Raw genomic sequence first — 16,660 nt, forward strand, 5'->3', positions numbered from 1 at the left:
TTTGGGCCTTTGGGGCTGAGAAGATAGCTCAGTGCCAAGGGTATATATCTTTCGCGTCCTCAGCACCAAGTATCTCCAGGTATGGTCCTGGACGCCCTAAACACGGCCAGATGTGAGCATGCTGGCCCAGCACCTCTTAAGCCAAGCACCGTCACACTGCTGGGCCAAGCACCAAACCAAGTATTGCTGGGAAAGGCCCCAGAGCCTCAGCACTGCTTGGAGGTTCCCTGAGCCAGATCCCTCACCCCTGCTGCTAATCACCCAAGTGTCAGGGAGACAGCTCGAGTGGTAAAGCACAAGCCTAGGAAACCACCACTGGGTCCTGCCCCCATGTGCCCCAAGGTCCCAGCACCAAACTAGCAACCCTGCATATCAGGGCTGAACATCAGTGGGAGTGGCTATGGGCTTCTCAGAATCCCTGCATGTGGCCTCTACTACAAAAAATTATTTTAGGGGCTGGCGCACAGAAGGTAGGGAACTTGCTTTGCATGCAGCCAACCTGGGTTCCATTCTCAGCACTCCTTATGGTCCCCCCAAACCCGCCTGGAGTGATCCCTGAGGGCAAAGCCGGAAGATCGGAGCACCACCAGATACAGCCAAACATACAAATAAACAAATGAAAAAAAAAAAACTCAATTATTTTATTTGATCTGGGATTGCCTAAAGTTTGGGGCAAACTAAGAGTGCTGGTCTTCCTGAGCTAAAGTGACAATAGATTACTTCCAAAAGAAATTATTCACAGAATGCAGTATTTCTTAATCGTTGCAAATACATTATTTACAGAGACCTAGAAATTGAAACCTCAAGAAACGATACTAAGCTAACAACAGAAGATTCAGAAAAAAACACACTGTTTCTAAATTATTGTCTAAGATAGTGGTGGAGATTCTCGGGCAACTTGGTTGTGGTAAGGTGGGTGACAATGTATAGCAAAACAAGAAACAATATTATAATAACCGTGTTAACTTAAATTCTAACAAAATAAGAAAGAAGAATAAATGAACGTGTTCTAAACAAATGAACAAGTCGAAGAGGAAATGGTAAACTTTTGTCAGCAAAGGAAACCAATCCAAGAGTGTAATATATTTTAACAATAATATACTTTCAACGCATCAGTCAAGTTACCCATTTACTCATGTTTATATGCACAGAAAACAAATGGCCGCCATTTGTTTCAAAAGATCGAACTAATGCAGAGTACTGATTGTGGGCTTTCGTCTTTATTCCAATTTATAAAAAATGTGAACAGAAAGTCTGCATCAACTGAGAAATAATGAAATCAGTGAAGTATTTAAAAAAAAATCTACCATAAAAAAAATCAGCCAGTCAGCTTCCCATCTGAATAGAACAATATTAGCTGTAGACATTTTAGACTCATCCAAGAAGCCTGGACATTTTGAACCATCATGGAAATCTTACAAGTCTCAATAGTTGGCAGGACATCTTCCGTCTAGGTACAAAATAAACTTTGAGGTTTCACATGAGAACACAAAGAAAACAGAGGACAAATGTATTACCAAGAAAATGTATTTAGCAACACATAGGAACCTACTTAAAATAATTTTCCCCCATGTTGAAAAAGGGCATTGTAACAATTTTCCCAAAGAATTACAAGTTTGATAGTTACTTTCACAACATTCTGGATGTAGTGACTGAGTTATTTAGCTGATTAAATTATGAGAAGCTAAGTGTGATTACTTAAAACTACTCATATTAAAGAGTTAACAAAGTTCTGGGGACAAATCTAAAGAAAACATAATTTTTATTTCTTTTACCCAAAGCCAAAACCTAAGTTCTATGAAGCACTTTTGTCTTAGCTTTGTTATACCTCAGAAGTAAACATGCTTTCAAACATGCCTAGGGAATACTACTAATGCTCATTTCTCCATGGTAGCATCAAGACACCAAAGCACTAAAATCCTATCCATTTTTGGTTATTTTTGCAACAAAGATATTATGAAAGAGCAGGTGATACTTGTCGGTGCCATGAAGCAGGTATGATTAAACGTTATCGTTTTAAAACTTAACTCTGGAGACAAGATTAACAGGAGGTTGATCGGTTTTTTCTTATCTGAGAACTATCATTTGAGTCTAAAAATGTCTATTGAGGGAGGAGAGAGAGCACAGCAGGTAGGGCACTTTCCTTGTATGCAGTCCACCCTGGTTCCATCCATCCCCCGTATTTCACATGGTCCCCTGAGCCCCTTCAGGTGTGATTCTTGACTGCAGAGCCAGGAGTAACCCACAGGCACTGCTGAGTGTGGCCCCCAAACAAACAAAAAAACATAGACCACATCTACTGGGTGTGGCCTCAAACCAATACATAAAAATCCATACCAGTATCAGAGATCTACTATAGCACAAGGGGTAAGGTACTTGCTGTTCAGGCAGCAGTTCAATTCCCGGCACCGCATCTGGTCCCCCAAACACTGCCAGAGTGTCCTCTTAGCAGAATCAGGCCACACTGCTGGTGTGGCCAAAACCAACGACCGCCCCCCAATCCCCACCAAGAAATAAAAAAATAAAAATAAATAAAATTACATGCCAAATTATTATGAAACTGAGGAGATGCTTACAGACATTTGCAGGGTGTGTAATTTTGTTTAAATAAAAATGAGATCAATGGCTTAGTTTAAAAAAAAAACTGAAATTACTAAAGTTATTCTGAACCTTGTTAACAGACCTACACAAAAATGAAGAGTACCATGATGGCTAAGGAAACAAATTCCGGAAATAAATTCTGTGTTCATGTACTGGCCTTACATCGTGCCAAAATTCCTTACATTGACCTTTAAGCCTCCATTCCTGACACATAAAATAGGGCTAAACAAAAGGGGGGGGGGAGGGGTGGGAGAGGGGGAGGAGAGGGGAAGGAGGAGGAAGAGGAGGAGGAGGAGATGGTGGGGGGTGATGGGAAGGAATCTGGGGATACTGGTGCTGGGAAACGTACACTGGTGAAAGGATGGGTGCTGGAATGCTGTATGAATGGAATCTAATCATGAACCGCTTTGTAAGGGTCGATCTTACAGTGAATCAATTAAAAAGTTTTTAAAGTATATAAATAAATAAAATAGGGCTGAAAACAGTAACACAACTAACACCTAGGTTTTTGTGAAAGTGAAATGAGCTAAAGCATATAAAGGAAGCAGAATAGTACCTGAGATAATAAACACCTGATGTCAGGCATTATTCACACAAAAGTGAACAATCGGCATATTCATTTATTATTAAAATAACCCTCTAAAGATGGTCTAGTCCTTTAAAGCAACACTTCTCAACTATAGGCCAGCTGGCCCACGGTGGGCTCGCAAGATATTCCAAGGGGCCACAAGTGAATAATCACATCAATGGGGAACAACATGAGACAGGGGACCAACTGGAAGGAAACAAGGTCAGAAGCAGGCTACGATGAGAAAAGGTTGAACAACATTCATTTAAACTAGTCAACCACTTCCTCTCAATGTTTGAAAGCCTGACTTTTACAAACTAAGGTATCTTAAAAAATAATGTATTTTTACCTATGCATTTTCCTGGTTAAGTATCTACCAATGCACCCATCCTCTTTCAATATTCCATCGGATTCCTAAAATGGTTCCCGTATACACGAGTTTTTATTGGTTTCCCTTTCAATTTTAATCCTTTACATATTAACCATTCAAATGTCTCAATGTGCTAATAAAAACTTCCCAACAAGGCTGTACATTTTTGAACGAAAGATACATCCACTCTCTTTCTACATTTTCTGAGGCCCCTCCCTCCTGCACACCCAATCAGCTACCACCAGAAAAATATTTCAAGCCACTATGCGGAGAAACTTTTATTTAAGTAGAAATTTTATTTATAACCAAATGCAGGGCAGGAGAAAGAGTTCAATGGGCCAAGTAACCGCTTTGCAGGCAGGAGGCCAAGTTCAATCCCCAGCACTGCATAATGTCCCAAGCACTTCTGGAAGTGAGCCCCAACCAGAGAGCCAGGAGACCCAGAGCACTGCTTAGATGCAGTTCCAAAACAAAATAAGGGGCCAGAGGAACAATACTGGGGTTAAGGTACTTGCTTCGCATGCAGCTTACCCCCGTTCAATTCCTGGCACCACATGTCCCCTGAATAGTGCCAGGAGTGAAGTCAGAAGTGCTACAATTGTGCAAAGAGGGCAGGACAGTGCTACGAAGGCAGTATCCTTGAAAGCACCAGGAGGGGGCCGAAGTGATAGTCCAGCAGGTAGGGTGTTTGCCTTGCACGTGGCCGACCCGGGTTCAATCCCCGGCAACCCATATGGTCCCCCAAGCATTGCCAGGAGTAATTCCCGAGCGCAGAACCAGAAGTAACCCCTGAGCATCAGTGGGTGTAACCCAAAAAGAAAAAAAGAAAAAAAAAAAGAGAGAAAGCACCAGGAGTCGTCTCTGAGTACCTCCAGATGTGGCCTTAATTCTCCCAGCCCACCACTCCACCAGCTCTTAAACATGACTTTGAATACAACTTTTGTGAAGCCTAAGAGAGGACAGACTTTGGTTCTAAATTAATTTTATATTTGTAAAACATAAATTACATTAATCAATTACGTACAAGTCAAGGAGAAAAGGAAGACTTTAGAATCCAATGCTTTACAATACTCTATGATGTGACTAAGCTTTTTTTTTTTTAAAGGCAGGACCTATCTAATTATAAGGGTAAAAGCAACATAAAATAGTCAAATACTGTTAGGGAAAGTTTTAACTCTGCAGAATGTTAATTACCTGAGACCACAGAATAAAGGACATGTCCCACTCATAATCCTGGAGAGAGCATCGCCCATCTCTTCCAAGAGTCCGAAATGCAATTCAGACCTAGAAGGCTAGGGAGCTAGGACGTTTAGTTACGATTTCTATTCCAGATGCTACTTCAAAGGACTGCATCAGTGAGGTCATTGCTCTCGTGCTTTTTCCCCTTTTACCACAAACAGAAATGTTTGTTTCCATTCAGCAAGCACAGAACAAAGCTGTCATTACCTTGCCTACCATCTCCATAGCCCAGTCTGTGCCATCTAGTCCCCAGGGACTTTTCCTCAACATCCCACATAAATCTACACTGGTCCCTTTCACGCTGACGGAACATGCTGAGGAGGAGGCAGCAACTGCCCCAGACGTCCTGGGAAGACACATGCACACCAGAAAGTGGGATAAAATCACATGAAAAGTCTGGCAGCCTACTACCTTAGAAACATTTCTGGGCATCCAATAAGCTGCAGCAAGGAGGACATCTCCTCCAAAGTGAAAAGGCAATGTGCACTTCCACTAAGAGACAGGCACAGTGTGAATCTGGGAGTGGCTACCAGGTCTGGCTGGCTTTGAAGACAGTAAGGCTCTGGTTAGCATTACAGGATGAAACACTGCAAGCCCACAACATGCAGGACACATCAGTTGCTTATTATCACTTCTGGACGTCAAGTCAGCTTTTTCTGTGGCTATTCCATGGCTTCTACAGTATGTCAACAAAGGGATCAAGGTGTAAAATTTAAGATTATGCAAATTCCTAAGCAGGAACTCTCCCTATCAAGGATATACCAATAAAGCTGAAATAACCTAATTTGCTGGTAGTACGAACAACTGTTGAAGCCCCAATATACACTGGCACCTTGGACTACAGCAGAGACCACAACTGAACACCTAATTTGTCGGCAGCAGAAACTAGTGTTGAAAACTAAATAATGAATCTGCACCGTATGTTGGAGAAACCAGCTAACAAGTAAAAGGGTGACTATGATTACTCTTGTCCCTTTTCATTTGGGGCTTTTTGTTTTTGGGTCACACTGGCGATACTCGGGGGTTATTCCTGGCTCTGCACTCATGAGTTACTCCTGATGGTGCTTGGAGGACCTTGTGGGATGCTGGGAATCGAACCCAGGCACCTGTATGCAAGGCAAGCCCTCTACCTGCTGTACCATCACTCTAGCCTTAGTCTCATTTTATTTTGGAAGGATCAGTGATTCTTCTCCTTCACATTTTCCCTTTTTTTCTGTGCTTCTCCCAGTAAGAGATCTGTAGCCCTAATAGGCAAGCTATTCCCTACACATTACTTCTGACCCAGAAACTTACTTTGCAGAAAAAGAAACGAGAACAATGAACTCATGAACTCACTGGAGTTTTGACGTCCCTAGCATAGCGTTTTACGGAATGTGAAGACATTTGTTCCCTCTTTCTGAAATTGTATTTTCCACACTCCACAGCCATCTCTCACACACCCTACCACTTTTTCCTTGGATAATCTTTGTCCACTTTTTCTATTTCGCTTTGCCTACCTATTACCTTTATATCCTCATGCTGCACCATAGGCGAAGTGATACAGTGCTTGACTTTTTCCTGCTGACTTCCTTGGCTTCGAACAATTCCCACAAGCTCCTTTCATTTTGTTTTGAATGCTCATCTTGTAACTGAACAGTAATAGACTAAATAAATAAACTACACCTTCTTTATCCAATTCTCTACCAATGAACATTTCCTTTTATAGGAACCGCTGCTTCTATCTTTTTGACTATTGAAATAATGCTACACTAAATACTGCGTTATATATAACTTTTTGTATTAATTTTTTGCATTCTTCGATTGATCTGTAAGTGGAAATGGTGGACAATATGGCAGCTCTGTCTTTAGCTGTGACTGCTTAATTTTTCGTATTTTCTGCCTTCTCCTTCCCTCATACGTTGCTGCTGTGGTGATGCAGGTAGCACACACACCTGATGTGGTGTGTACATACCTAGTTGTGGTACCTGCACACACCTGGTTTTAGCGTGGCAGGAGACCACTTCTGACTAAAAGGATACTCAACAGCAGAGCTGCCAGGCTCTGGCCGGTGAGCACGGTGATAACAGGGATTTGCCTGCAAGACAGGCACTCTGAACTGTGCGACCCCTGACCCCTATCTTTAGTTTCCTGAAGCAGCCCCAGAGCAGTTTCCAAAGCAATCACACTAATTTATAATCCCATGCAACGCTTCACTGCTTCATAGTGTTTCACAGTGCATGTGAGCTATACATCTTAGGTGGTTTGGTAATTTTCCTCACAAATTTGCATCTGACCAAGACACTGAGTTTATAGTAAAAATGACGGCATATTTTACACGCAGGAAGTTTTCCACTGGCAGTGTTTAAGATCACCTTGAGTACTATGTTACCAATGCAGTCATGCGCTAGTCATAAAACCTACCTAGGTCACTCTTTCCTACAGCTGAACTCAAGACTAGAAACTAGTGACTAGTGGAATTGGCAACTTAACCTTATCACATCAAAGACCCGCTTATAAAAACCTTTTATCCCGCTAACTCAGGATCTTGTTGACTTTTTTGTATATTATAAATAATGCATAATATTAGTTATAGTAAGCTTGATACATTAATAAGTCGTATTCCTTTTTTGTTTCAGTTTTTTGGACCACATCCAGTGGTGCTCAGGAACCACCCCTGACCTGAGCTCAATCTCTATGTGATGCTGGGGATTGAACCTGGTCAGGTGTGTGCAAGGCAAGCGCCCTACCTGATATATTATTATTATCTCTCTGGCCCAAATTGAATTTATTCTTGAATTTAATAGAATACAGTCTATTTTCTTATTTTAAAATAAAAAGCATAAAAAGTAACACAGTTTTATGAATAATATGAATAGAGCAGCATCTACTTTTAATAAATACATAAAATGCTTTTGGGCAAAAACACCAGTAGCAAAAAAATTTCATAAGCCACTCAAAAAGCTTATACTATAAATAATGAAATGATACTTGGAAAAAAAAAAAAAGACCTGAAACTTCTGTTTGTTTGGGGGTCACAACTGGCAGTACTCAAGACTTACTCCTGGCTCTGCCTCAGAAATCACTTCCAGTGGGTTTGATGACCGTATGGCGTGCTGGGAATTGAACCCGGGTCAGCTGCATGCAAGGCTAAAAAGTACCCTAACTGCTGTTATCATTTCTCTGGCCACAAAACGCCCTAAATCTTAACTCTTCCTACCAGCATTTTCATTTCAGAGTACCATACTGTTTCCAATTCTCAGAACAGAATGGTGCTGCTGAATTCTGCCTTCTCAGATGCTGTTTCCTAACCTACCCTTATTGAAATAAAAAAATGCCTGTGCTCCTCACAATCTAGCCCAGATACCATTTCCTTTGGGGTGCCCTTTCACTAGGGGGGAATCTTCTTACCCCAATAGAGAAAACTATATTTCAGTTCTTTGTACACATGTATAAATATTTCTATTGCTATGTGTGTATATATACCTACACAGATACCTGTAGATAGCTATAGGTATGTATAGATGTATCAATATATCAGAATGATAAATCAAGATTTGCAATAAATCATTAAACTGAAAAAAAAATACATTGATTGTATTATTACTCCAAGATAATAAGAATCTAAAAAAGCAAAAAGAAAGTAAGACAAAAGCAAAAATCAGTTGGGAAATCAAAAGAGGTTACTAAAAAAAAAAAAAAGTTTTAAATTGTGTTTTAAAGGGAGTGTTATCAATAGATTAATCTCCCCAGAATTTGGTTTACTCTTGTCAATCCATTTTTTTATGACTGAAGTACAAAATAAGAACTATGTAACAGTACCAGAAGTAGCTATACAACTGGAGTTTCCACTTTGCTTATCTTCTTTCTGTGTCCATTTTCTAACTCTAGTTTCTGTACACATTTACACGATACCAAACATTACAAAAGAAAACTCAAGCAATGAACTTACCAAAATGTCTAATTTTTTGTTCATATTTCTGCATAAATGATTTTGATTTATCTTCATCTTCTGTCTCATTTCTTTTATCTTGATTAATAAAACTCTAAGAAAAAAATTTAAAACTAAAATCAGAATTTATATTCAAATTGAATTGTTTTCTCAGTACTGAATGCCTAGCAATCCTTCCTACATAGATACCACAAGAGGTGGTAGAGTATTATGCTTATATTATAATTAAATTCCATCTGCCAAAATTTAATAATTGAAATTTTCTTACAATAAAGTTTAAAGAATTTTTTTTAAATTATACATGAAAAATTACAGATTTCAGAAAATACAGAAAAACGAATCAGCATTTTGGTTAAACTTAATTTCCATATAGAATGATCCTTTACATGCATAATTTACATTTTGCAGTATTCATTTCCATTATATATTTGCAACAATAGCCTAGTTTTCCCCAGTTTTAACTATAAATAAATACAAATCCAAATAATAGGAAAAGGTATACATTTACTGTAAGTTCTATAAGTTCTATAAGACATAATTGTAAAATAGACCCATACTGTAAACTTTTCCTAGAAGAGGCTAAAAACTTTGATTCTGAAATCATACAAATTTCTATTAAGGAAGTGCTTATTTTCAGTTGAATTAAGTCATAAAACAGACAAAGATGAAGTTTCTATCTAGCCAGAAAAACTGGCAGAACAGTTTCTCAGAACATTCTGTGATCACATTTAAACCCTGAGATCATCATTGTGCCAAAAATGAAAATAGCAAACTAGCTCTCTGCCAGTTTACAATAAGGAAGTACACTAAAGTTTATAAATTTCACAATAGAAGCATTATTTTCTTGCATTCTGTTATCTAGACCAGCACTGTCCAATAGAAATATAATCAGTCACAGCTGTAATTTAAAGTTTTCTGTTTAGCCACATTAGAAGTAAAAAGAAACAAAATTAAGTAAATATTTATTTAACCCACATATCCAACATTTTATCATTTAAACACGTAAGCAACACAAAAAATTACTAATAAACTAATTTACTTTTGGGGGTACCAAGTCATTGGAATCTGGTGTGTATTTTACACTTACAGCACATCTCAATTCGGACTAGCCATATTTCAAGCGTTCAAAAACACATTTGGCTAGTGGCTATCGAGTTGGACAGCGCAGATCTAGACCAGTCCTCTCAAGTCTCAAGCTCCCAGACAAAATCAATGTACGATTTTGAGCAAATGACTGGAACATAAAGATAGTCCTAATTAATTTGTGGTATACATGTAGGCTATGTTAGAACCTAAGTTTAAAAAAACAAAAGCAGAAACAAATAAAAATATTTCCTTTGTGACCACTGCATTAAGAGACATTCAATTTTTAAAACAAACATTGCTTTGATCTTTTCCTCTTGAAAAAGAAAAATAGTTTAACTTTGGGGAATAAAAGAACACCAGGAATAACTCTTACAAAGACACATCCTTCAGAATATATATTGAAAGAGCAAATTATTAAATGACAATACTAAAGGGGTGAAAAATCATATAAACTGGTATGACTTAAAAATATCAACAGTGGCTATCTTGGGAAACAGAACTGGGGGTGAAAGAAGTCCTTTAATTACATTTTATGTACATTATTTCATAGTAAGATGCATTCTTATCACCTTGGGAAACTAGAGATTGAGTATGGGGCAAAGCTAGCAATACTGACATTTATCTATGTGTATTATTTATTGCTGTAACAGAGATACCAGTGGTCCGGGGGAGGAGGGTGGGCTGAGAATGGATATCAGGATAGAGACCAGCAGTGTTAAAGAATGATGTCTGGAAAACAAAATACTTATAAAGAGTGAATGTGGACTCAGATGTGAATGAAGCATCTATCCCTGAAGCTTGAGAGTAAAACTGAGTGTGAAGAGAAATAAGTACTTGACATGTTTAAAGCAAATGACTGAATTTCACTGTCCATCTGTACTTCAGATACAAAAGTCAAATGATGAATTTAATACAGAACACTGCTCTCAATAATCTGAGCAAAAATACTTTACTAATCCTTTCGGCAATAATGCTTATGACACTAAATCCAGATTACTATCTGAAGTTTAGTAAATACACACTAGCAAATAACAAGACTTTGTTTTAATAAACTGAGTGGCTACCTCTTGTGTTAAAAAACCGATCACACAACAACACAGAAGTTATTCTTAACATCTTGACCTTTATCACACACAAGGCCCTTTGGTATCTGCTTTGCCTTCAGAACCACTCCAGATTTTGGGACACGGTCATTGTGAGATCTTAGGTGACTTGCCCAAGGTAACTAGGTCAGCATGGGACAAAGCTGAGGTTTGAGGCAGTTTGACTCCAAAGTCCACACTACTCTCCTGTGTTCTATACTGTTGCCACATATTTGTCACTGTCACTGTCCTCCCATTGTTCATCGATTTGCTCGAGTGGGCCTGGTAATGTCCCATTTTGAGACTTGTTGTTACTGTGTTTGGCATATCTAATACATCACGAGTAGCTTGCCAGGCTCTGCCGTGCGGGCGCGATACTCTCGGTAGCTTGCTGGGCCCTCTGAGAGGGGCAGAGGAATCGAACCTGGCTCGGCCGGGCTGGCTGAGCACAAGGCAAACGCCCTACCCGCTCTGCTATCGCCCCAGCCCATATATTTGTAGTAAAGTTAATTACATCAGACAGTATTGAGGATACAGGTTTCTGTAACAAGTTCTTTTCATAAACTGCCAACACTAAATAATTTTATAGGACTGTTATTTGGCCGGGGCTGGAGTGATAGCACAGCGGGGAGGGAGTCTGCCTTGCACGCAGCCAACATGGCCGACCCGAGTTTGATTCCTCCGCCCCTCTCGGAGAGCCCGGCAAGCTACCGAGAGGATCTCGCCCGCACGGCAGAGCCTGGCAAGCTCCCCGTGACGTATTCGATATGCCAAACACAGTAACAACAAAGTGTCCAATGGAGACGTTACCGGGCCCGCTCGAGCAAATCGATCAACGGGAGGACCGTTATTCGGCTATCACATACGCACAGCTGATCAGTGCACACACTTTTTTCCTGCACTACGGTTCAGTAAAAGGTCGTACCTTATTAAAAACATCCTTGCTAATGGCATCCATGTTCCACAGACACATCCTCTCTCCTTGCACCAGAGCTGCTTCTTTCTGCCGCCACTCTTCTTCCCGCTGCCTCAGTTCTGCTACTGCTGTTTGTGCTTTGGCATGTTCCTGATCCAGGGACTCCGAGTTATGCAGTGCTAAGCTACCAAGTTTCTGCTGAGCCTCAGCGAGATTCCATCTGCACGCCACAGAGCTCTTCACAAACTCCTTTTGTTTCTGGCAAGCCAGTTCAATTCCATCACTGTACATCTAGACGGAAAACAGTATTTATAAGAGAGAAAAAAGGTGACTGTCACGTTCGCATAACCTGATTTCTCTTTCAGTTCTGTTACCAATATCTGAAGTCTGGTCTTACCAACTCTATTCTAAATTTCTTGGTTAATCTGTGCCTCTCCCCTGACGACTGACTAACAGCAACAAAACAGCCTGGCAACTAGAAGAGTGTCCTGGATCTCGTTATTGCTACACATTTAATTTACAGTCTTCATAATCCTCAAATTAACAGAATGAGAAAAGCTCAAACTCAGTTCATTACCTTAGGACTCAATATGCTTTGAAAACCAAACCATTAAGTGTTTTGCTGTACAAGTTCTACAATGGAAAGAACCTTTTGTTAGAACAAATAATTTCTTGGTTTCTAGTTTCTTTTGTGTTTTTCCAGTCCTTGGTGATCTGGATTTTCTTGGAAACTTCTAGTTATAATTAACTATATCAGAAAACTTGTAACTCACTGCTAATCAAAATAGGAAAAGTTACTTTTTTAAAAAGTCAACTGGTGACTGGTCTCCTCACAAGTGACAGTGATTTGCTTTAATATTTACGGAACCATTACTTAGAAGGCACCGTAGTGGGGTTAATTATCACTTGTATTTCTCAAGTGTATAAACTTCCGTAAAACACAGACACGCGTGGACCTTGATTTGTTGGGGTGGGGGTGGGGTAGGGACCGGGGAGTGACTGGGGCCCACACCTGCAGAGCTCAGGAAACCAGGTGGTGCTAGGGATCAAACCCAGAGTTCCTCCGCAAGCAAAGCACGTGCTCCAGCCCTTTCAGTTACTTCCCCAGCCTATATTCTTTTTCTTTTACCCAAAAAAGACCCACTTCAAACTATTCAGAATAACTTTATTACTACTAGTCCTCTTATCTGCATCATTATTTACACTCCATTTCACACCTTAATTATATACAGTCTTTCTCATGTCAAACCACTCTCCAGAGGAGAAATAAAAGCATGGTCATTTCACTGATCCTCAGAATCTTGGGATAAAATACAACCGTGGTGTGGCATGACATAGTTCTTCATGATCTCACTTCCAATCATCTTCTTTCACTACTTACTCTTCGGTTTGGCTTATTTTTCCTATCCCTCACCCCAAAGTGGTGACCTCTCCCTTCCCTACCAGATTCTGATATCACTTCTTTAAGATTTTTTTTTCCTGCCTTTCTCATTCAAGGTATGCAAACTTCTATAGTAGTGTGTTTGCACAATACTCTGCGTATCTGCTTTCTCAACTATTAGCCCGTGGAAGGAGACAGAATTTAACAAGTCTTAGATGAAGAACTGACTTTTGCTTCTTGGAAGACTAACGATGACGAAGAATTGGAAGGCAAGTATCATGCAAGGCCCCTACTTTCTAGTTGAGTTTTCAGACAGACTATTATTGAGGAAAATGTCAACAAGGTTGCTATCAAGATATCTACTCATTCGGCAGTATTGAAGCCCAGGTCCCAGTGGGCCCTTACCAAGAAAAATGTCTATTTTTTGTGTGTGTGATCATAGAAAATAATAACATCTTAAGTGTTAAATGAAAATAAACAGAAACAAAATTGTAAACAATAAGATATACTAATAAAACTTTACAGGAAAAATGTTCTCAAACAGGTATTCTAAGTTCCAAACTGTCTTTAGGTAGATCTCACAACTATGTATCACAGATTGCATTATGACATTAACAAGTCCAGAAACGCCCATTTGGTATGATTAGTTAAGCATCATTTTGAAAAAGGAATTACCAATATTTAAAAATTGAACATTCTAAATATTCCAGTCCAAGACAGACAGGTTTATTACAAACACACTAATATTGGGAAGGGGTGTGATTTATCAAAACATTTCTTCAAATTCACTGTGAATTACAAAGTTATTCACGCCTGGGATTCAGGAATACAATGTTTCAACAGCAATCCCTTCACCAGTGTTCAGTCCCCTGCACGGATGCACCACTCTCTCCTTTTTCCTCCACGACTGCCTGCCACTGAAAGGGACTTTTTTAAAAATATAAGCTTTGTCAGTGTAAGAACACTAATTTAAGATTTGTAACCACTCTGCAAATTTTAACACTAAAGATAGTTTCAAAGAGTTTTATGTCACAGTATGAGCACTGTACTATCAAGTGGGTTCCGCCTTTAATCCTGCCACTAACTAGCTAGTCTCAGGGAAACCACTTCTATAATAAAAAAGCTGCCTTTTTTTAGTAATAAAAAAACTTCACTTTTATATTCCCGTCCTGCCAAAGAAGTTTATAATTCTCAGTCCACAAGTAGAAAGTGCACATAATACTTGCTTCTTTTATGACTGAATCACAATGCGCTGAAGTTCTTGGAACCTTTCTACTCTCTCCTAAGATGCCTTCAACACCCATGGTGGCAGCTTCTTTTTTCACCCCCCCCACCACCACCCTGTCACTTACTATTAACATTATTTTTGTATACAGAGATGACACTCGGGATGCATAATTAGTGGGTGACGACTAACCTATCAATTCTCATTCTGTTCTAAAAACGCCTTGTACTTTCCCAGGGACTGGCTGGCCGAAGTACAGTCTGTGGTTATGAAACAGCATCTCCCTCGTGTGTGGAATCAACTGAACCCAGGGAGCTGGGCAGAGTATCTATGACGCTCCACTTACTCCTAAAAGACTGGAAATCACTCCTCTTAATCTGTGAACAATTTGTGAACCAACAGCTAAGAGGCAAATCGAACGAAAAACTAGTATTCAAATAGTTTCACTCTTGGGGGGGGGGGAATTCATTTTTCCAAAAAAATAAAAGGGGGGGGGGCTTAGAGAGAAGGGAGACGCCTTTAATCCACTTCATTCAACAACATATTAATGTTCTTAGTCTGCGATCCTGAAATACACTCCCCCCTAAATATACTTTCCCCCTAAGACATCCAAGTTAGGAGGAAAAAAACAAGGGCAGGGTGCTAGGAGCACGGAAGCAACCCCCGAAGATGAAGTACCGGGGCACCCAAAGAATCTGGCACATCTCGGTTAAGTTCGGAGTGTAAAAAGGCTGGTTCGGGGGATACAGCACAGCGGGGAGGGCGTTCGCCTGGCGCGCGGCCGACCCGGGTTCGATTCCCAGCATCCCAGAGGGTCCCCTGAGCAGCACCAGGAGTTCATTCCTGAGCGCATGAACCAGGAGGAGCCCCTGTGCATCGCTGTGCATCGCCAGGTGGGACCCAAAAAGCAAAAGCAAAAAGCAAAAAGCAAAAAAAAAAAAAAGGCTGGTGTGGAGAGCTGGGGGGAGCCTGCAGGAAAAGGCGCGCCTCTTACAGGCAGGACCGAAAAGAGACAACTCGGGTGGGAAACCGGGCTCAGGAGCTGGGGGAGGCCGGCAACTCAGGGGAAGGGCGCAGACGTCCCGAGGCAGGATGCAGAGCCCCTCGAGGCACTCTTGAAAATCAAGGGCTTGGGGGGTCGTCCGGCATCCCCCGCCCCCGCCGCCGGCTCCCCGAGCAACCGCGCACGAGTGCTCGAGCGCTCCGAGCAGGGCACCGAGCGCGCACGGCAGACAAAGGGTCGGGGCGAGCACGCGAGGAGCCCCAGGTCTGGGGGCTGTCGGGGGCGGAGGGGAGGCCGGACCCCCCGGAGCCCCCCGAGTGCGCGGAGCGGAGCGGGAGGCCGGGACCCGCGGGCCGGCCCTCCGGAACGCCCCCAGAAGATGCTCCCACAGCGGCCACGGCCGGGAGGACCCCGGGAGCGGCGCCCGGCGGCGGGGGGCACAGCCCGGGGCGCGGCGGGGCCCGGCCCAGGCGCCGCCCCGCCCCCGCGCCCCCGGCCCAGCGCCGCCCCCTCCTCACCTGGGCGCCGCCGCCCGGCAGCGGAGCGCGGCGGGGAGACCCCGGGGACGCGTCCGCGTCGCTCTCGTCCTCCGCCTCCCGCCCGGCCCGGGGCAGGTGCCAGGGCCCCGGCGGCGGCCACGGCTGCTCCATCCGGCCGCTCCGCGCGCGCTCCCCAACCGCCGCCGCCGCCGCCAACCGCCCCGGCGCGAGGGGGACCCGCCGCCGCGCGCGCGCAGCAGCCGCCCCGGCCCGGGGGTTCCGTTACCCAGAATCCCCCGGGCGGCCGGGACGCGGCCGCGCGCGCACGGCGGGGGAGCCGGCCGGCGCACGTCACTTCCGATGGGGGGCGGGACCGTGGGCGGCGTGTCCTGAGCATGCGCGGGCCGAGGGGGCCGGGCCGGTTTCCGACTCCCTTTTCCCAGGCGCTGCCCCGCCCCGCCCCAGAGGCAGGGTGGGATTGGGGGGGGGGGGGGATGCTGGGAGCACTGGAGGTGGAGAATGGGCGCTGGTGGAGGGATGGGCACTCGATCCTTGTGTAACTGAAACCCAAGTACTAAAATGTGTAAGTCTGCAACTGTACCTCGTGATGTTTCACTATTAAAAATTAAAAAAAAAGAAAATAAATGATGAAAAAAATGTAAATGATGGAGAATGGGCACTGGTGGAGGGATGGGTCTGGATCGTTGTCTAACTGAAACCCAAGCCCGAAAATCTGTAAGTCTACAACTGTACCACGTGGTATTTCACTAACAAAGATTTTT

The 16,660-nt window shown here is 42.5% G+C and overlaps 1 protein-coding gene across 1 annotated transcript in view; it reads right to left on the reverse strand.

Moving 5' to 3' along the window:
- CDC37L1 (cell division cycle 37 like 1, HSP90 cochaperone) overlaps positions 1–16,126 on the reverse strand; it is a 30,634-nt gene extending 14,508 nt beyond the window's left edge. The window contains exons 1-3 of the mRNA XM_056106889.1: positions 15,918–16,126; positions 11,800–12,081; positions 8,707–8,800 (exon numbers count right to left, since the gene is read on the reverse strand). Coding sequence (XP_055962864.1) covers positions 8,707–8,800; positions 11,800–12,081; positions 15,918–16,049 — 508 coding nt within the window. The 5' untranslated portion in view covers positions 16,050–16,126. The remainder of the gene's footprint in view (positions 1–8,706; positions 8,801–11,799; positions 12,082–15,917) is intronic.
- Between the last annotated feature and the right edge of the window lie 534 nt (positions 16,127–16,660).

Source organism: Sorex fumeus, unplaced genomic scaffold, assembly GCF_029834395.1.
Source record: "Sorex fumeus unplaced genomic scaffold, SorFum_2.1 ptg000149l, whole genome shotgun sequence".
Taxonomy (NCBI): Eukaryota; Metazoa; Chordata; class Mammalia; order Eulipotyphla; family Soricidae; genus Sorex; species Sorex fumeus.